General features: G+C 37.6%; 1 protein-coding gene across 1 annotated transcript; it reads right to left on the bottom strand.

The window, feature by feature from the left end:
- Window positions 1–12665: 12665 nt before the first annotated feature.
- LOC126067153 (serine protease inhibitor Kazal-type 6-like) lies at window positions 12666–18993 on the bottom strand. The gene is made up of 3 exons (XM_049868776.1): window positions 18925–18993; window positions 14514–14629; window positions 12666–12711 (listed from the first exon to the last, which is right to left on the bottom strand). The coding sequence occupies exons 1-3, from the start codon at window positions 18991–18993 to the stop codon at window positions 12666–12668; spliced, it is 231 nt and encodes a 76-aa protein (XP_049724733.1).
- Window positions 18994–21468: the final 2475 nt, after the last annotated feature.

The raw sequence follows: 21468 nt of genomic DNA, 5'->3' as shown, positions 1-21468 counted from the left end.
AGAGAGGGGCTTGTTACCCTAATGAACAGGAGATTTAGTCTACAGATGAAAAAAAGATGGGGAGGGGGAAGAGGGGTGGATATTAGATGAGGATTTCCAAAAGTGCTAAAAGAAAATAAAATAGATATTTCGAAAACTACGTAATTACTGAGAAAAAGAACAGATATCCTAATCAGTGAAGATGACAGTATAATACTGAAACTGATAACAAGATGTACTAATAAAGGCTACTGATTTTTGAGCTGTTGTTATGGGTCAGAGATTGACATTAACTAGTGTATTAAATCTTCTCAACAATATTAAATCTTCACAACAAAATTAGGGGGTAGGTACTATTATTCCGCTTTTGCCCATGAGGAAATAAAGACAAAAGGAAGCCAAATGATTTGTCCAAAGTCACATGGCTTATGTCAAAGCCATAATTCAAATGTTGACCTGTATGACTCTATAATTCATCACCTTATCATTGTAGTACACTGATACATATCATGTGGTCATTTTTCTCCAGCAAAGGGAATAATTTTTAAGTATGGAAGAACACATATTTCTGCACCATAACCTATACCACTTCCTTGCTCTTTAACCGGATATCGGATGCATCCTCCAATTTGGCTGGCTCTTCTTCAAGTATATACATAAAGGAGTACATCTATATGTGTAAAACTGTATTTGACAGTTTTAAATCAGGAATAATACCTTAAAATTAATAATTAGCAACACATTTTATACTTCAGGGTATAAAGCTAAAATCTTAACACTGATGATAAATTCTTTCATGATTTGGCCTCCTCAGTCCTCTGAATTTATCACCTATCATTTATCCAAACAATTCTCTTCTGTCACCGTTGCCTCCTTGTTGAATCTTGAACAAAATAGGCATGTGCCAGCCCTGAGGTCTGTGTTCTAGCTTCTCTTCTTCTTGGAGTGCTCTTCCCAAAATATTTTTGTGGCCAACCACTCACATCCTGGCTTTCATAATAAGGTCTACTCTAAACAGTTTGCGCTTGACTACTAACGTAAAGGTTGGCAGTTCAAACTTATCCAGCAATACCAAGGGAGAAAGTCCTGGTTATCTGCTTCCATTAAGATTACAGCCAAGAAAACCCTATGGAGCAGTTCTACTCTGTAATACATGAGGCTGCCACCAGTCAGAACTGACTCAATGGCACAATCAAGATCTAGAACTCGACTGGGGTTAGGGAGAGTGGAAAGAAAGGGCTGGATTCTGGATAGGAAGAAGCACCAGGGCCTACAAATACAATTTGGATTTTATCTCCTCCTTATGAAGGAGAAAAAAAAAAAAAAAAATTTCTTATGAAGGAGAAAAGTTTTCAAACTAGAAAGGATAGAATAGGCATGATTAAAATAGAATTAATTTGCAAGAAGATCAAGTAGAGAATCTGCTTTTTAAAAATAACTTCTTAGGCTCAAACAAGTTACAACCCAGAATAATAAAATATTTTGCTATGATGATCATTAATCAACAAATAAGATACCTTTTAAAATGAAAGGAAAGTTTTCAGATATAATAATAATAATGCACATAAAATAAGAGAAATAAATTAAAGTAGATAAAAGAAAAAATCAGGGAGCTTATCCCCAAAGACATGTCCTTAGTTAACATGTTGGTTTTTTTTTTTTCAATCTTTTCTATATATAATTTTGTTTCTATTTTAATACATAGTTAAAATTATCACATATATAGAAAAATTTATGTCTTGTTTTTGAATTAATAACACTCTAATAAAACATTTCATATTCCAATAAATAAATAAGCAAACTAAACACTAAAATGCTTGTCACTGATGCCATAATTACTGTGACAAATAAATGAGACTAACCCTACAGAGAGTTTACTGTTTCTTCAACAACATGAAGTATCATTAAATACATTAGGTTTATGTGGTGTTCTTCAGAGAAACCATCTAAGACGAGTTAGAAATACCCCATCAGAGACTGAAGAAAACCAAAAACACAAGGAAAATACTAGCCCAGAGGACTAGAGGAACACATGAACCAGAGACTCCACCAGCCTGAGACCAGAAGACTAGATAGTACCCGACTACCACCAATGACCGCCCAGACAGGGATCGCAACAGACAGTTCCAGACAGAGCCAGAGAAAAATGTAGAAAAGCATTCAACTTCAGGTAAAAAGACCAGGCTTACTGGTCTGACAGAGACAGGAGGAACCTCCAAAACTATGGCTCTCAGAAGCTCTGCTACCCCAGAACTGAAACCATTCCCGAAGCCCACTTTTCAGACAAAGATTAGACAAGCATATAAAACAAAAAATAACACATGTGAGGAACGGGCTTCTTAGTTCATTCAAATATATCAGACCAAATGGGTAGCTTCTGTCCAAAAGCGGGATGAGAAGACAGAAAGAGACAGGAACTGGACGACTGAACATAAGGAATCTGGAGTGTAATGGGGGAGCATACTGTCACATTCTGGGGATTGTAACCAATGTTACAAAACAATACACGTATAAACTTTTGAATGAGGATTAACTTAAGCTATAAAATTTCACCAAAAGCACAATTAAAAAAAAAAAAAAGATAAAACAAAAGAATTGACTCAGTGGCAAATGACAACAACAACCACCTTCTGTCATGGATTGAATTATGTCCCCCCAAAAAATGTGTGTATCAGTTTGACTGGGCCATGATTACCAGTATTGTGTGATTCTCCTCCATTTTGTGATTGTAATTTTATGTTAAAGAGAATTTGGGTGGGATTATAACACCCTTACTATGATCCAATGTAAAGGGAGGTTCCCTGGAGTGTGGCCTGCACCACCTTTTATCTTACAAGAGATAAAAGGAAAAGGAGGCATGCAAAGAGTTGGAGACCTCATACCACCAAGAAAGAAACACAGGGAACAGAGCTCGTCCTTTGGACCTGGAGTTCCTGTGCAGAGAAGCTCCTAGTCCAGGGGAAGGTTGATGACAAGGATCTTCCACCAGAGCCGAGAGAGAGAGAAAGCTTTCCTCTGGAGCTGGTGCCCTGAACTTGGACTTCTAGCCTCCTAGACTGTGAGAGAATAAATATCACTTTGCTAAAGCCATCCACTTGTGGTATTTCTGTTACAGCAGCACTAGATAACTAAGACATCATCTGATTTAATACTGCAATTAGCCACCTAGCCCTCCCCAAGCATTTTTCACCTGCCTTATCGTAATCAACCTTACCTTTATCATTAGCTTTTATCACCTTCTAATTTACTATGCCATATGCTTGCTTATCATATTTATTGCTTCTCCCTACTAGAATGTAAATTCCACTTAAGTAAGGAGTTTGGCTCTTCTCCCTTTGGCCTTTTCTTTGTCTCTTCTCACCCCAACCTATGATACAGCACCTAGAACAGAGCCAGTCGCAGAGTAGGCAACCAGTAATTGTTTGTTGATGGAATGATGGTTATTACCTAAGAAATGAACCTAGAGGGAAGAACAAGATGGCAAAGTGAATAGACACACTCATTTATTCCCCCAGCAACTAACTCACTGAATAACAAATAAAAACAAGCACAGACTGAGATCTCAGAACTCTGGACAGCTGCTGGGGTGATGGAGGGTTGGATGAGTCTAGAAGTGGGGAAGAGGAGGAGTAGGATGTTACAGAAGCTGGGAGAACCTACTTGCTAACATCAGGAGCACTGGCTCATTGTAGCCATTTTGGGATAGGGATGGGCAACACTCCAAACAGGGAACACAGAAAGGGCATTAACCTGAGGAAGCCACAGCCCAATTTTTTAAGGCAGTGTAGATTGGCTGTGACAGTTCATAGGTCTCACAATTAGGATAAGGCAAAAGAAGACTGGCACTGAGAGAAGGCTGTTGAGTCTCTGGAGATGAAAGAGTCTCTGGAGATGAAAGAGCATCAGGGCTGGGAGAAACTTCAAGGACAGCTGGGTGATGGGAATGCTTCAGGCACATGGGCAACACAGACGAAAATGGCTGTCTCCCTGCCCACAGTGATATGCCACGGAAGAGCCTGTGCAGAGGTGCCTGTGAGGAAAAGACATAGAAATCACCCCACCTTCACCACAGGAAAGTTGAGTCCCACTGCTTACATCAGCATCTGAGACCAGCTAACTGCCGCCCCACACACATACATATTGAATTCCAGAGATCAAGCATAGAGAACTATTGAATCAGCACTGAAAAAAACCTAAGGATAAGAGTTCCCTCTTGTGGTTCTCAGGAGAAGATACCAAGCCCACAGCTGCTGAGTCAATTCTGACTCATAGCAACTGTCCCATGGAGTTCCCAGGACTGCGAGTCTTTACAGGGGTGGACTGGTATGTGCAGGCCCCAGCCTCTGATATGCAGCTAGGAGCTTGGCCACTGCACCACCAGGGTGTGCAATCAGGAAATTTTCCCACAAAAACCAGAATACAAAATTTAAAGCAAAAAAAGATAAAATGGTCCAAGGTCAACAACAAATAGTAAAATACACAATATCACAAGAGAAGAAGGGTCAATAAAAAACAAAGCAAGAAGAAGAGGAAATTTCTCCAAAGGAGGCCAAACTAATGCAAAGAATTGATAGTTTTCAGACAATGGTGCTAAATATGTTTAAAGAAAGCAAAAAGTACACAGAAAACAAACTACCGGAGAACAGGAAACAAATTGAGGAAAAAAAACGAGAGACTCAACAAGGAAATTGAAAACTTAAAAAAAAGAGAGAACTACTGGAACTGAAGAATAAGACAACTGAATTGCCATTGAGTTAATTCTGACTCATAGTGACCCTATAGGCAGAGTAGAACTGCCCCCATAGAGTTTCCAAGGAGTGGCTGGTGGATTTGAACTGTCAGCATTTTGGTTAGCAGCTATAGCTTGCTATAGGTCTCAACCACTGTGCCACCAGCCCTCCAAATTAGAAAAACCAACAGAAAAACTCAACAATAGAGTTGAACAAACAAGAGATATAATAAATGAATAAGAAAACAAAATACTTGAACTTACCAAGTCTCAAGAGAAACAAAAGAAAAAAACAGAGAACAAACTCAAAAGGAAATGTGGGATTCAGTCAGGGCTCCAAACTGGTTCGGAACAACTCAGCAATTGCCGACATAAATAAGGCCAGTGTAGGCATTGCATAGCAAACAAATCTGTTACCTTCCAGATTTTGACCTGAGTAGGAAAAAACAGCAGTGCCCCTCACAATGATGGCGACCAACCATGCTGCTTTGAATGTCTGTTGTTCTTCACAATCCTGCAAAAAATCCAATCTCCTGCATAGATCTGAAAAGTTTCATGAGCCTGATATGGAGGACTGGGTTATTGGCAGTACGGTGGAGAGTGACAAACATTCAAAGCAGCACAGTCGGTTGCCATCTTTGAGTTGGTCAACACTGTTTCCTACTCAGGTCAAAATCTGACAGGCTACAGATTTGGTTGTTATGCCCTAGTTTATGTCGGCAATTACTGAACTGTTCCCAACCAGTTTGAAGCCCTGAATTCAATTAAGAAATTTAACATTAGAATTATTGGAATCTCAGAGCATTATGATAGCAATAAAGGCATAGAAACAATTTTTGAAGAGAGAATTTTTCAAACCTGAACAAAGAACCAAGCCTGCAAATACAGGAAGCTACACGAGCTCCAATTAGAAGAGACAAAAAAGATCAACCCTGCATCATAACCGAATAAAATTCTTGAAAACCAAAGACAAGGAGAGAACTCTGGAAGCAGCAAGAGAAATACGCAATGTAACATATCAAGATTCTTTCATAAGAATCAGTGCATATTTCTACCCAGAAACTCTAGAGGTCAGAAGACAATAGAGCGACATATATAAACACTTCATGAAAACAATTACCAACCAAGAATTCTTTACCCAGCAAAGTTATTCAAAAATGAGGTGCAAATCAATACATTCCCAAATAAACAGAAGCCCGGGGACTTGCCATCACCAGACCAGCTTTGCAAATATTACTCAAGAAAGTACTCAAAACAGAACAGCAACAACATTAAATAAATAGCTGTAACTATTTAAAAAAAAAAAAAATCCGTGCCGTCGAGTTGATTCCAACTCATAGTGACCCTATAGAACAGAGCAGAACTGCCCCATAGAGTTTCCAAGGAGCGCCTGGTGGAATCGAACTGCAGGCCCTTTGGTTAGCAGCGGTAGCACTTAACCATTATTCCACCAGCTTTTCCAGCTGTATCTATACAAGGGGAAAAAAATAAATGAATAAATAAGAAAGGCAGAGAGGAATGGTCTCCAAAAAATGCAACAATATGGGCAATCATAAGGACCAAGTATATGATACTTTCAGGGGATAAACTCAATAATTAAATCCTACAAACAGTACAACATCAAATCTGTAAGAGATAAGTACAAAGTAAAACTTATCAAGTATAGGTTGTATATTTATGTTAATGGAGACACGCCAACAGAAATGAGGGAGGAAGGAGCATATCTGGAATAGATCTTATGCTAAAGTTGTACTTTAACTGTTGTTTGTATGTTAAATGTTGCAATGATAAGCTGTGCAATGTAAAATATGTTGTAACCAATAAAAAATCACCAGGAAAATACATTCGAAAGAAAAGAAGGAAGAAAGCAAAATGGCTTATCACAAGAAAGCAGCCAAATACAAACAAAAATATAAAAATCAGAATAAAAAAATAGATGCAAAACACTCAAAAAACAAGTAGCAAAATGAGTGAGACAGACCTTTTATTTTCAGGAATACCCTTAAATGTAAATGGTATAAATGCCCCATTCAAAAGGCAGAGAGTGGCAGAATGGATTAAAAAAAAAAATGATTCATTCTTTTGTTGTCTACAAGAAACACACCTTAGACATAAGGACATAAACAGACTGAAAATAAAAGGATGGAGAAAATACTCCATGCAATCAATAAGCAAAAAGAGCAAGGATGGTCATACGGATATCAGATAAAATAGATTTTAAATCAAAATCTATTATCAAAAATAAAGGACATTGCACAATAATAAAAGGATCAATCCAGTAAGAAGACATAAGAATGATAAATATATATGCAGCTAACAGTAATGCTCCAAAATATATGATACAAATACTAATATGAAAGGAGAAATAGACAACTCCACAATAATAGCAGGAGACATCAACAAACTACTTTCAATAATAGACAGAACATCTAAAAAGAAGATAAAGGACATTGAGAACTTAAATAAAGCCATAAGCCAATTGGACCTAATGAACATATATAGAATACCCCACCAAGTATCAAAACAACACACATTCTTCTCCAGTGCACAAGAATCATTTTCCAGAATAGATCATATGCTAGCACATAAAACAAGTCTCAACAAATTTAAGAATATTGAAATCATACAAAACATCTTCTCTGACCGTAATAGTATGAAGCTAGAGATCAGCAATAGGAGAAATAAGGAAAAAATTAACAAATACATGAAAACTAAATAATACACTACAAAAAAAACTATTTGGTCATAGAAGAAATAAAAAATGAAATTAAAAATTTTCTAGAATCAAATGAAAATGAGAACACAACAGACCAAAACTTTAGAATGCAGCAAAGGCAATACTCAGAAGGAGATTTGTAGCAATAAATGTCTACATTAAGAAAGAAGAAACATCCAAAATCATTAACTTAAACCAACAACTAGAACAAACAGAAAAGGAAGAGCAAAAGAAGCCAAAAGCTACCAGAAAAAGGAAATAATAAAAATCAGGCCAGACCTGACAGGGAACACAACAGAGAACCCCTGAGGGAGCAGGAGAGCAGTGGGATAAGGAGACCCCCAAATTCTCATAAAAAGACCAGACTTAATGGTCTAACTGAGACGAGAAGGACTCCGGTTTTCATGGCCCCCAGACCTTCTGTTGGCCCAGGACAGGAACCATTCCCAAAGCCAACTCTTCAGACATGGATTGGACTGGACAATGGGTTGGAGAGGGATGCTGGTGAGGAGTGAGCTTCTTGGATCAGGTGGACACTCGAGACTATGTTGGCATCTCCTGCCTGGAGGGGAGATGAGATGGTGGAGGGGGTTAAAAGCTGGCGAAATGGATAGGAAAAGAGAGAGTAGAGGGAGAGAGTGGGCTGTCTCACTAGGGGGAGAGCAGTTAGGAGAGACTGACTTGGTTTGTAAACTTTCACTTAAAGCACAATAAAAATTATTAAAAAAATCACGGCAGAAATACACAAAATAGAAAAACAATAGACAGAATCAAAGAAACCAGAAGCTGATTCTTTGAAAGCATTAATAAAATATACAAGCCTCTGCTTAGATTGACAAAAAAAAAACCACACGAGAGGCAAATAACCAAAGTAAGAAATATAATTGGACATTATAACTGATACGACAGAGATAGAGAAGACCATAATTAATTACTACGAAAAATTGTACTCCTACAAATTTGAAAATCTAGGTGGAATCCCTGGAGAAGGACATCATGCTTGGTAAAGGAGAGGGTCAGCAAAAAAGAGAAAAATACTCAAGGACATAGCAACAGTTGTGAGGATGGTACAGGACCCAGCAGTGTTTCTATGTGTTGCACATAGAGTCATTATGAGTCAGAACTTACTCAATGACATTTAACAAGAGATGAAATGGACAAATTTCTAGAAACATTCTACCTACCCAAACTAACACATACAGAGGTATAAAATTAAAACAAACCCATTACAAAAGAAGAGAATGAAGGTGTCATCAAGAAACTGCCAAGAAAAAAAGTCCAGGTCCAGATGGCTACACTGGAGAATTCTACCAAACATTCATAGAAGAGTTGACACCAATCCTATTCAATCTCTTCAGAAACATAAAAGAGGAAGGAATACTACCAAACTCCTGTGAAGCCAACATAACCTTGATACCAGAATCAGGCAAAGACATCACAAAACAAGAACATTACAAACCAATATCCACTATGAACACAAGTGCAAACATCCTCAACAAAATTCTAAGAGATTTCAGTATCAAAAAAAAAAAATCATACACTATGATCAAGTGAGATTCAAACCAGGATTACAAGGGTATTTCAAAAATTTAGAAAATAAATCAATATAATCCACCACATAAATAAAGCAAGGTGGGGGGGATATACGATCATAACAATCAATGCAGAAAAGGCATTCTAAAAAAACCAAAACCCTTTGGTGATAAAAACTCTCAGCAAAATAGGAATAGAAGGGAAATTTCTCAACATAATTAAAAGCATATATGAAAAACCAACAACTAACATTATACCCAACAGAGAAAAGCTGAAAGCCTTCCCTCTGAAAAGAGAAGGAGGCAAAGATGCCCATTATCACCACGCCTATTCAACTTTGTACTGGAAGTCCTAGCCAGAGAAATAAGACAAGAAAGAGATACAAAAGCCATCCAAATCAGAAAGGAACAAGTAAAATTACCTCTAGTTGCAAATAACATGGTCCTATACTATGAGATTCCACAAGAAAACTGCTGGAACTATTAGAAGAATTTAGCAATGCTCAGGGTACAAGATCAACATACAAAAATCAGTTGGATTCATTTACAGCAACAAAAACTACCCCAAAAAAGAAATCAAGAAAACAATATCATTAACAATAGTTCCCAAATCGATAAAATACCTAAGAATTAATCTAACCAGGGACATAAAAGATGTATAAAATAACAAAGTACAAACACTACTACAAGAGGCTAAAGGAGATCTATAAAAATGGAAAGATATTCTGTGCTCAGGGATTGGAAGACTTTATACAGTGAAAATGTCAGGGACCCCGGTGGTCATGGCCCCCCTTTTACCTAAAGCGATCTACAGATACAATGCAATTCCGATCCAAATCCCGAAAACATCCTTTACTGAAAAGGAAAAACTAATGACCAAATTCTTGTGGAAAGGAAAGAAACCCTGAGTAGCCAAAGCAATAATGAAGAAAAAGAACAAAGCAGGAGGACTCACACTCCCCAGGATCAAAATATGCTATACAGCCACTGTAGTCAAAACAGCCTGGTACTGATTAAAAAAAAAAAGGATAACAACAAAGGTTGGTGACGATATGGAGAGATTGACACCCTTAACTACTGCTAGTGGGACTGTAAAATGCTACCATTACTACGGGAAATGGCATGGCACTTACTCAACAAACTAGAAATAGAATTACTCAAAGACCCAGCTGCCCCACTCCTAGGTATATACCCTAAACCAAAAAAAAAAAAAATCTGTTGCTGCCAAATAGATTCCAGCTCATAACTACCCATAGGACAGAGTAGATCTTCCCCTTTAGCGTTTCCTAAGAGTGGTGGGTGAATTCAAACTGCAGACGTTTTGGCTAGCTGTGAAGCTCTTAAGCACTACGCCATGCCCTAGAGACCTAAAAATAATGACATGAACAGACATATGCACATCTATGTGAATAAACTTCACTGCTGCTTTATTCAAAATAGCAAATAAGTGGAAAAAATTGAAGTGCCCATCAAAGGAGGACTGCATAAACAAACCTTGGGACATATGTAAAATGGAATACCATGAAACCATGCACAGTGATGAGTCCACGAAACATAACATACATGGACCTGGAGGGCACAATGCTAAGTGAAATAAGTCAAGCATATAAGGACGAATTTGTATGATCCCTATTTTATAAGAAGATAAGAATATAGAGAGAGAGAGAGACCAATGTTCATTGGTGTTACCAGAGATAAGAAGAGGGAGGGGAAAGTATTCTTTAGATTGTAGAGACCTGTTATTTTTGGTGATGGAATAAGTGGCACCGAACGTGAATGTAGTAAGCAGGGCAAAACCAAAGGAAAAATGAGTGAGCACATATGGATGAGTATAGGCATATTGGTATACAGGTAGGTACAGGTGTGTACATAAATGAGAACTAACAGAAGTATCTATAAACCTGAAACTTATTGTCTTCAAGTCACTTTCAATTCATAGTGACCCTATTCCAGAGTAGAACTGTCCCATAGGTTTTCCAAGGCTGTAAATCTATAGGGAAGCAGGCTGCTACATCTCTCTCTCACCAAGCAGCTAGTGGGCTTGAACCACCAAACTTTAGATTAGCAGTCAAGCACTTATTAACCACTGCATCACCAGGGCTTTGTAACTATAACCTTTAGAAGTAACTATAAAAAAAAAAAACTATAGGTAAGTGTAAATACAAATATGTGGGTGCAGGCACATATATTCATTGAAGACACAAATACAGATGCTCCTCAGATATAATCAAACACCTTCCAAGATTGGTTTTCCGGATTTGAAAGCTTAGGACCGTAGTCTCATGGGACAACCCAGTCAATTCTCATAAAATAGTTCATAAAAATCATGATCTGCCTCCTAGTGAAGTGACTAGTGTCTGGGATCTTAAAAGCTTGTAAGTGATCATCTAAGACACTACTGTGGAGGAGAAATGTAAGAAGGTAACCAAAAGCTCACAGAAGAAACAAGTCTACTTGAGCCACAACGTCATCTACCCTAAGGCCAGGAGAACTAGGTGGTGCCCAGCGGCTACTACCGCTGACTGTCTGACTGGGGTCACAATAGATGGTTCCAGACAGAATGGAAGAAAAATGCAGAGCAGGACTCTTATTAAAAGAAAAAATTAAAAAAAAAAAAAAGGCTGGACAAACTGGAAATGTAGAGGGGAGGACTCCCTGAGACTATCGCCCTGAGACACCCTTTAAACAGAACCGAGCCTATCTCAAGATCACCTTGTAGCAAAATAACAGAGTGGCACATAAAATAGAGGATATTACCCTTAAAATCTGTGTTCTGCTTAACAACCATCAGTACGAGGCCAAAACATCAACAATTACTGAAAAGCAAAGATGAGAAGATACGTTGGCGGGGAAACTAGAGTACTGGAAAGAGAACAAACAGAACACCATTAAAGAGAATGTTGACACGTTGTGATAAGTGTAACTAATGTCACTGAACAATTTCTGTGGAAGTTTTTTTTTTTTTTTTGGCCCCAAGGGGAAGGTGGCTTTTATTTCCTTTCTGGGGAAGAGAGGGTTAGGGATGCTTTCCCACTGCACAGCAGCCTAAGGAAGCGGAACCCCAGAGGACTGGGCTGGAAGAGCAAGACCATCAGGCAGAAAGGCTTCCAGCCCCTCACTGCAGAGGTGTGCTCATGAGAGTCACTCTGCTTGGTGTGGCAGCTTCTGCATCAAAAGGCCCGTGGAGGTGTCTGCCGGTGCTCACTAAGGGGAAAGGGAACAGGTGCCCTGAGTGAGGGAGTAGAACCATGGGGTGGCTGACCCCACATACATAAGACCCAGCTGGTGTGGTCTTCTCCTGAGAAGGGACTGAGGGGCCCAGAGGCATTGCTTGCTCCGATGGCTGGTCCCTTAAATGTCCATCTCAAACTGTGACTCTTTACCACCCACCGGTGTGTTTTCTGGACTGTTCTGTAGATGGCTCTGCCTGGCTTCCAAGCAGGGCACTCACTGGCAGGGCAATTATTTCATGTTGTATCTTTATCTTTCTTGATAGCAAAGTAAACACACAATCAATGATTCTGAAGAATTTACTTTATTGACAAGCTAATTGATGGAAACAGACATACATCAAACTTCCCAGAACCCAGGCTAAGTAGAAGGTGTGTCTTTCTAAATCTAAGGGTTCCACTAGAGAAAAGAAAAGGCAGAAGTGAGAAAAAGAGGATGGGAGAAGGGGACAAACTAGTACAACACACTGGCTCCGATTTCAGCATTTTCCTTCGTGTTTTAGTCTAATCTTCCCACCACTTTTCCTATAAAAGAGAAAGACAAACACATACTCAGTGAAAAATCATAAATAACACAAACTTTGAAAACAGCAATAATGAAGGAAGACCTGATCCACCTAATCATTAGATTCTACAGATACACTTATCTACACTTTGGAGCTTAATTAAATGTACTCGGAATTGGCATCTGGCCAGATTGCTGAAGGCATAAATCTTGAACAAACGAATCTCACAGTTTTCATAAACCTTAGACTTTCACTACTAGTTGCTCATTTTCTGAGTACAAATTTATGTACAAGTGAAAAAGGTAGAAGTGAGAGGATAAATAACGGAAAAAGGACTGTATAGTGCCGTAGTTCTGTTCTGAGAGACCAAACCCAAAAAACCCAGTGCCATCGAGTCGATTCCAACTCACAGCGACCCTATAGCAACAGAAACTGACTGAATATTCAAGCATTTGGCTTTTTATAGCCAACCATGGATTCAGTCCTTCTCAGTAACACGCATCCATTAACTCAAATCTCATCTTGCCCTACGGCCCTTCTTCTGAGAAAAGTTTAGTATAATTAGTCAGATAACGTCTATACAAATGTAGGCATGCATTTATTATGTTATGAGTCAATATTTATTAATTTCATTCTATATGCTGGGCCCTGTGATTGTTGTTAGGGAAGTATACAATGTCTATGCTTGGCAGGAAACGCTGGTGGCGTAGTGGTTAAGTGCTATGAACACTAACCAAAAGGTCAGCAGTTAAAATGCACCAGGCGCTCCTGGGAAACTCTATGGGGCAGTTCTACTCTGTCCTATAGGGTCGCTGTGAGTCGGAATTGATTTGATGGCAACGGGCTTGTTTTTTTTTTTGTTGTTTTTGTGCTTGGGAATTTTGCATCAAAATTGAGAGAAATTAAGACATTAATAGAAGAAACATCAGTAAAAATATAACAGTTGAGGAGGTGAGGTGACTTATCTGGCTTAAACAAGGATTATAATTTTCTTGATTTTAGAACAGACTAAAAGATTGATTAATTAATTAGCTTATTAATTATTTAAACTAATATTTATCAATACAGACCATGTATTATCAGCAAGCTCACAGTCTTTTAGCTAAGGTCTGTAGTTCTGCTCTGCTTCTTATAAACAAGGATTCAGTTAATATCGACCCTTGACAGAACCTTTCTAGTACACTATCTCTAAAGCTTGAATAGCCTGACTAAGGGTAACCGTGCCTTCCGTTCTTCACTGAAAGGCCCTTTTCATCAGAATAGAAAGAATAAACGGGAATTGGTGCCCTGGGAATGCCTTAATTGGATAAAATAATATTTTTGATACTTTTTTCAAATTTTATCATGACTTTTTTTACATGTTTATAATTTCGATGAACTTTCAAACTTCACTGCATTTCTAAGATTAATTAAATTCATCTCTACGATTAGTTAAATTCTTAATTTTTCTTCACTTTCAAAGTTAGCAATGATAATAACAAACAACAAAAACAAACACGGTTGAATAAAAATGGGAATTTTTTTATTTAAAAAAAGGAAAATGTGTTAAAATTCTTAAAGACAATTTTTTTTAAAAAAACTACCCTAAGATGAATCAAAATTAACAGTAGCAAAGTAAAATAACAAAGATTATATTTTCAAATTTATTTTTTAAATCTCTTTTGGTTTAGACACATTTGTTTTCATTTGTCTGAAGTTAATTTCTTCAACTTCCATGGGTGATAGGAGTAGAAATTTCTAGAATATTTCAAAAAAAAGCATTTTAGACTTACGCTGGAGTTTGAGTTTGCAAGATAAAGGTTTGGGGAGTATGATACTTACACCACCGCCTTACAGAAGGCACATTTGTTGCCATATGTCTGGCCATCAGAGCCACAATGGGGGTTAGACTCTCGAGTACAGTAGACCTTGGGATCCCGGAACTCATTACAGTCAACCTATCAAAGTAAGCACAATGACAGTGACATCAGTGCATTCCAAGAAAGAAGCTTGAATGGCAAACTTTTAAAATGTTATTATATATTTGTGATGTAAAAATTCCTGAAATAGAAAATAGCTCTTCTTATCTGTTTAACTAGAATACATGACATGTAATTGAGACTTGCCTTTTGAGACACTATAAATGCATTACTGTAATTGCTGTATTCCTCAGTAAATCAATGGTATTTTCAAAAGCTGTCAATCGGACCTTCTGTTTCAACACAAAATTGCTCCAGCTGAGAGTGTTTTGCTTTTTAAATGGCATTTGTTTGTATGTTTATACATTCTGTTTACAATATAATGTGACTTTAATGGCACTCTTTCTGCATTGCTATGAAGACATGGCTGGTCTTTGTAAGGACTCCCCAGACATTACTTGATGACTTGTTTGTTTTCTTTGTGTCTGTCACATCCATTTAGTACTTCCTGAAAACAAAAATCTAATACCTTTATAATATTAACTTACTGCCTCAAAGTTTGTTTGTATAATTGAACTTTTGAGCCTACTAAAATAATTTAGTAACGGCTGCCTAAGCTGTAGTGTTTAGAAGGATTCTGAAGTTGCATCCAGGCTTGTTGAGAATATATACTATACTTGATGAATAATTATCATCATGGGCTCTGTAGAAAGAATGGTAGTATATATGCCACTAATATTTCTTCCCCAGTTACAGTGTTATCTCAGAAGATGTCTGAAGTTTTAAGATTCTTTTAAACTCAACACCAATTGAGTCAATGTTTGGTGTACGAATGACATTTGAGCCATTTTTTATTAGGGTACTGGCAATATACAATAGGTTGAACAAAAATTCTTGGAATGTCATCTGTGTAGATTGAAATGATATTTAAACATGAATGGAGAAACCTTACTTTATACCTATCCTAGTTCCATTAGAGTAATAGTGTCCCGTGTTTACCAACTGCCTCATAATATTCAAACTCTTCATATGAATTACCTCAACTGAACCTTGCAATAACCCTGAGAGGTATATTCAACAATATATTAACCAGGTTACCAGTGAGGATAAAGATTCTCAGCAAAAAATTAAATAGTTTACCGAATGCCACACAACCAGGAAGCATCAAGATCAGTGTTTGAACATATTTTTCTCACTGCTGATCCAGAATTTTCAACAATCTACTATGATTGATTTCCAATACATCTCCATCGAGCGCATTAAAGACCAGCTGTCACTATATATCCTTGTCCACACTTATGTTCATTAAAATAGCTTATTAGGAAAATGTACAAGTATAGGTAGAAGGGATCACTTGTTTAACACATTAGTGAACCATTACATACTGACAAAAATTTCTGAAAATGTGCATGGGAAAATTCTCAAAGTGTTATGAAATTAGGTAAAGAAAATGTTCCCACATATGCCATGTTTAAGGCATCTGAAACTATTAAACTTTGTTGAAATTTGGCATCTTGTACTACTGAGGCTGGGTAATATAGTGCTTATCAGGGATCTTCTTAGGACTTGGATGAATATAAGATATCTAGTCTTCTTGTAGTCCCATCTATGGATATCATCCTTTATCCAATGCCCTGAGATCCTCCATCCTCCCATACCATTTCCAGGACAGTATTCTTTCCTTTAGTTAACCAACCTGGAAAGGAGACTAGAAAAGCTATTAAAAAAAAAAAAAATTTTTTTTTTTTTATAGGGCACTATAAACCTAGAATACTTTTTCTCAAAAGCTAATGTACTTTGCAGTTAAGTCATTAATGTATTATACAATGGTGCACTTAGGTCAGGAAAAGGCTGAGGGCTGCGGAATCATCACTGATTCTTTTCATCTATTTCACAAACATTAAAGGTGTAACTAAGACACAGTGCTGGGTATTGGTGATACAAAGAGAAATCTGCTATAAACACTATCCCAGTAAGTTCACCATCTTATCTACATTAAGGAAGCAGAGAGGAGTTTAGATGTTTAAAGCATACCAAACCCGTTGCCGTGGAGTCGATTCCAACTCACAGCAACACTACAGGACGGAGTATAACTTTCCCATATGGTTTCCAAGGCTGTAAATCTTTATGGAAGCAGACTACCACATCTTTCTCCTGAGGAGAAGATGGTGGGTTTGAACCACCAACCTTTCAGGTAGCAGCTGAACTCTTAACCACTGAGCCACCAAGGGACCTTATTTAAAGCATAATGTGTGGTAAATTCCCCAGTGGGACAACCACAGGCAATGCAGAAGCTAAGGAAAGGGCATCCCAATCCGGTTTCTCTACAGTAAGGACAGCATGGAAAAGAGAAAAGAGTCTCTTACTTGAAAGAGATGCCTCCTTAAGATGCCTTTCCCTGGCAATCAGCCCTTTAATCTTGTGATCCAGCCACTTTTTTCCTTTAGAAAGCAGACATGGAAGTGGCAGTTGGGAAGGACATTCACTTTGAGAGTTGCTGGACCCCATCACCCTCCCCAAACCCACTTATCCTCTTCCACTGTTCCCTGTGAAGGAGGCTAGAAAGAGCAAAGGATTTTGGATAAATAAAACCAAATCAATCAAATGGCATATAAACAAACTGTCATAGAACACAGATATATTTCATACTTTTAAATCATGGTGGCCTTGTATGATCCCTGAAGGAAGGTGAACAGTTATGTTATAAAACTTGTTTGCCATTGGCTAGTTGTGTTATCTTGGGCAAAACAATATCTGGGACTAAATTTTCTTAACTGAAGATAAAAATAATAACAGCTGGTTTGTCTCATTCCCAGAGTTATTGTAAGGATCAAATGCAGTCATGTAAGGGATGTAAAAAGGCAGAGTGGAATATATATGAAATAGACCTAAGCTAGGAGTTCAGAAAATAACTTCCTTATTGTAGGCCTGCCCTTACAGTACGTAGCTCTCATAGTATTCTGAAAGGGGTCTGTAACTTGTACAAAATGATTAATTACCTTTGGACTAGATGGTCTCTAAAAACCCTTCCAGCTTTGATGGTCAGAGGTTTAGCAGTGAGTTCTGTAAGTGAAGTAGCTTAAAACACACTCTAAGTCCTTAGTTCTTCTGTTGGATGGAAGGAATAGAACCTTTTGCTCAAATGCTTCCTCTTGTTACATCTGGAGACTCCTTCAATTACTGTGTGTGGTATTTTAGCATGGTGGCTGACTATACAAGAGGGCTACTCTCTGCTGGCCACAGAGGTTGGGGAAGGTAAAGAATATCTCTACAGAGCCAGCTAGAAGTTCCTCTGTGAGGCAAAAAGAGAAACAGGGGAATGACAGGATTGGAAATAGAGACCATAGCTTTGACAACTTGAGGAAAAGTAGCTAAAATTCCTAGATGTCATGCCTTTCCTCTGACTGAAATACCATTCTTTTATATTTTTGTTTTTTACTTCGTTAGATAGAAATCAAATGATTGGCTTCTTCGTGGAAGTCAAAGCAAAGGTAGGCTGGCGTTGGTGAGTGGTGGTGGGATTATTTTTTCTTCTTTAACGTTTTCTCCATGTGGCTTCTAGGATCCCCTGGTGAGCTGAAATTCTTCCAAGTCTATTTTAAATGCCCCACTGCTGCTGCAAGGTTGGGGAGTTACTCTGTAGATGGAATTACACTGACCTGTGCTTGAATTTTGCCTCACCCTTTTATTAGCTTTATGACCCTGTGCAAACACTTCACTGCTCTTTGCTTAAATTTCTTCATCTTTAACAGAGGGATAGTGATGTTTATCTGCCAAGATTGTTGAAATGATTAATTCTGTGAAAATGTTTTGTAAGGGATCAAGGACTATATGAAAGACTGCTATTATAAACACTAGCAATGTAAATTATACCTAGAATTTTGGGGGTTCATTACCCTTACTCTATTTTAGTGAGATTTTTGTTGCTTTTTAGAATGTTGTTTTCTATTCAACAGGAACCTTCATTAATGTCTTTAGATACTCCAGCTTCCGGAGACTGCATTTAAGCACATGGGTGTCAGTGTTCAGTACCAGCCTGACTCCTTGTGGTTGTTCAAAGAACTGCATCTTCTAAAATATTCTGGTACTTTTAGTGCTAGGTTATTCATCTTTGCTAATGGTGACTACAAAATCATTTAACTTTGTTGGAAAATTGAACTTGTATGGTCATTAAGTAAACTAAAGACCAATATAGTCCAGCATTTTAGGCCTAAGAATAAAAAAAAAATTTTTTTTTTTTTTAAAGCCAAGGAAAATTTACAATCACACACATGCACACACATTACCTAGGCTGTAGGATTACATCTCTTCTTTCCTTTACTGAAAAATGTTACCTCTGTGTTTAAATCAGCTCCATCTTTACCATGCCAGAGTTCTTCATCCCTCTTTTCCTTGGCTTCCATTCCCCTTGCTTTCATAACCCTTCGTTTCTACTGAAAAGATGCCAAGGTGACATAAACAGTTAAGCACTTGACTACTAATTGAAAGGTTGGTGGTTCAAACTCTCTCAGAGGTGCTCTGGAAGACAAGCCTGGTGATCTGCTTCCAGAAAGATTATAGCCAAGAACCCAATGGAGCTTAGTTTTATTCCTTTTTTTTTTTTTTAATTTATTTATTTTATTGTACTTTAGATGAAGGTTTACAAAACAAACTAGTTTCTCATCAAACAGTTAGTACAGATAATTGTTTATGACATTGGTTAACAACCCCACAACATATCAACACTCTCCCTTCTCAATCTTAGGTTCCCTATTACCAGCTTTCCAGTCCCCTCCTGCCTTCTAGCCCTTGCCCCAGGGCTGGTGTGCCCCTTTAGTCTCTTTTTATTTTATGGGCCTGTCCAATCTTTGGCTGAAGTGTGAACCTCAGGGGTGACTTCATTACTGAGCTGATAGGGTGTCTGGGGTCCGTACTCTCAGGGTTTCTCCTGTCTCTGTCAGGCCAGCAAGTCTGGTCTTTCTTTTTGAGTTAGAATTTTGTTCTACATTCTTCTCCAGCTCTGTCCGGAACCCTCTACTGTGATCCCTGTCAGAGCAGTGAGTGATGGTAGCTGGGCACCAACTAGTTGTACTGGACTCAGTCTGGTGCAGGCTGTGGTAGATGTGGTCCATTCGTCCTTTGGACTAATCTTTCACTTGTATCTTTGGTTTTCTTCATTCTTCCTTGTGGAGTTTAGGTTTACTCTGTAACATGAGGTACCATGAGTCGGAATTAACTCTTCAGCAACATGCATGGATTTTTTTTTTTTAAGTTTTTTTTTTTTTTTTTTGGCTTTCCATCTACTGAAACTGCTCTCAAAAATGACCCTTTTCAGACTACCTCCACTGGTTATTTATAACCCTGGCATGATTTCCTCATGATATGTGGAAGCTTGATCACGCCCATCATTTTGAAAGTGTTTCCAGACTTCTGCAATATTTCAGTATTCCAAACTCTCCAGCTATTCCATCTCTATCATTTTTGTTGCCTTTTCTGTTTTCCTCCTGAGTGTTAGTTTGTACAATTTACAAGATGGTTTTATATTCTTAAATACTTGATTTTCTCTCTTTATGAACATATATTTTTCTCAAATGATACTGACGAGTTCTAGATTTTTTTCATAGCCTTCATTACTATTCAAAGTCTAATTCTTGATTTTCAGAAATCTAGATACCTTTAGTCAACAATTTGGTTCATAATTTATACTCATTTATGTCCATAATATAACTTTTTCTTTCCTTCCAAACTAGTTTTATAGTATAATTTTTCAATTTACACTAATAACATCATTCTTCAATTTCCTCAGCTTGAAACTTTGCCATTTCTTCCTCCCTGGAAGTGTTACCTTTTGTGTGTGTGTTTTTACCCCAAGTCCTCTTCTCCAACTCCAAATTGACTACCTATTCCAGGCCCTTTTCATCTCTTGCCTGAAACAATGCAATATATTTGGCTCTCTCAGTTTTCGTTTCCTCCCAGTTCCACATCCATCCTACATGTGGAAACAAGTTATTTTAAAATCCGTTTTCATCATAGAAGTGAGACTAGTAAATACCACCTTTTGTTTGTTTGGAAAATTATGCTGCTCACAGTACTTTCATATGCACCTCAGATGACTTCCTAATATCTTTTAGATGTAGTGTGGAACCATGGAAAGGCCACTCAACATGGAGTCAGGAGTCCACACCTTTCCTGCTGCGGTAACCTTGAGTCAGTCAGTTCCTCTTTCTGGGACTGGGGTTTTCCCATCTGTAGATGATTGTGTTAAACATCATCTCTAAATGTTCTCCCTATATCCTGCCTGTATATTAATTATAAGTGAAATCGTGATAATTTAAAAAATGAGGAGCCCAAAACTCACTCTAGTCATAAAGCCTTGTTTTAATAACTATACTAAAGTTCACCATATCTTTATGTTTAAAATACGAATAAAAGCAGCTATCCCCCAAAATATAACACAAAATGGTTGCTTTTGAGCAAAATACTGCTTTTGAGAGGCTTATTATACAAATTACAAAACAAACTATTCATTTAAACATCCCTTTAAGGAAACATTTTCCAAATACAGACCCTGATAGTAAAATTACAAAAAATAAAGGCACTGTAGTGAGTGATTCGAAAAAGCAAAATTTATTCAGCTCAAAGGACTACCTCTATTCGGAGATTATATATTTCAAATGTGTTATAATACAATCTTTTTAGTGAATTGCTAGTGATGGTAAATACTGATTTTATTTTTTGATTGTTGTTTTTGTTATATTAATGTTCTTAACTCGCAAATGAAAGATTCAGTGGAATATTAATTATTCATATTTATAGGAAAAATTTTACTGGGTCACGAAATGCAAAAGTCTGGATATATGTTCTTTGGGTAGCTTGGAACTTTCTTTTTATGGAAAGTA

Source organism: Elephas maximus, chromosome 2 (assembly GCF_024166365.1).
Source record: "Elephas maximus indicus isolate mEleMax1 chromosome 2, mEleMax1 primary haplotype, whole genome shotgun sequence".
NCBI lineage: Eukaryota > Metazoa > Chordata > Mammalia > Proboscidea > Elephantidae > Elephas > Elephas maximus.
The sequence above is the reverse complement of the archived record's forward strand: the minus strand, read 5'-3'. Positions and strand labels throughout refer to the sequence as shown.

What these genes read in the sequence shown, in the direction of transcription:
- LOC126067153 (XM_049868776.1), bottom strand. Translation starts at nt 18,993, where the DNA reads ATGGAAGCCAAGGAAAAGAGGGATGAAGAACTCTGGCATGGTAAAGAT. An exon ending in GAGCTGATTTAAACACAGAG is followed by an intron (nt 14,630 to 18,924) that starts GTAACATTTTTC and finishes TTACTTTGATAG; the next exon opens with GTTGACTGTAATGAGTTCCG. An exon ending in GCCTTCTGTAAGGCGGTGGT is followed by an intron (nt 12,712 to 14,513) that starts GTAAGTATCATA and finishes TCTCTTTTATAG; the next exon opens with GAAAAGTGGTGGGAAGATTA.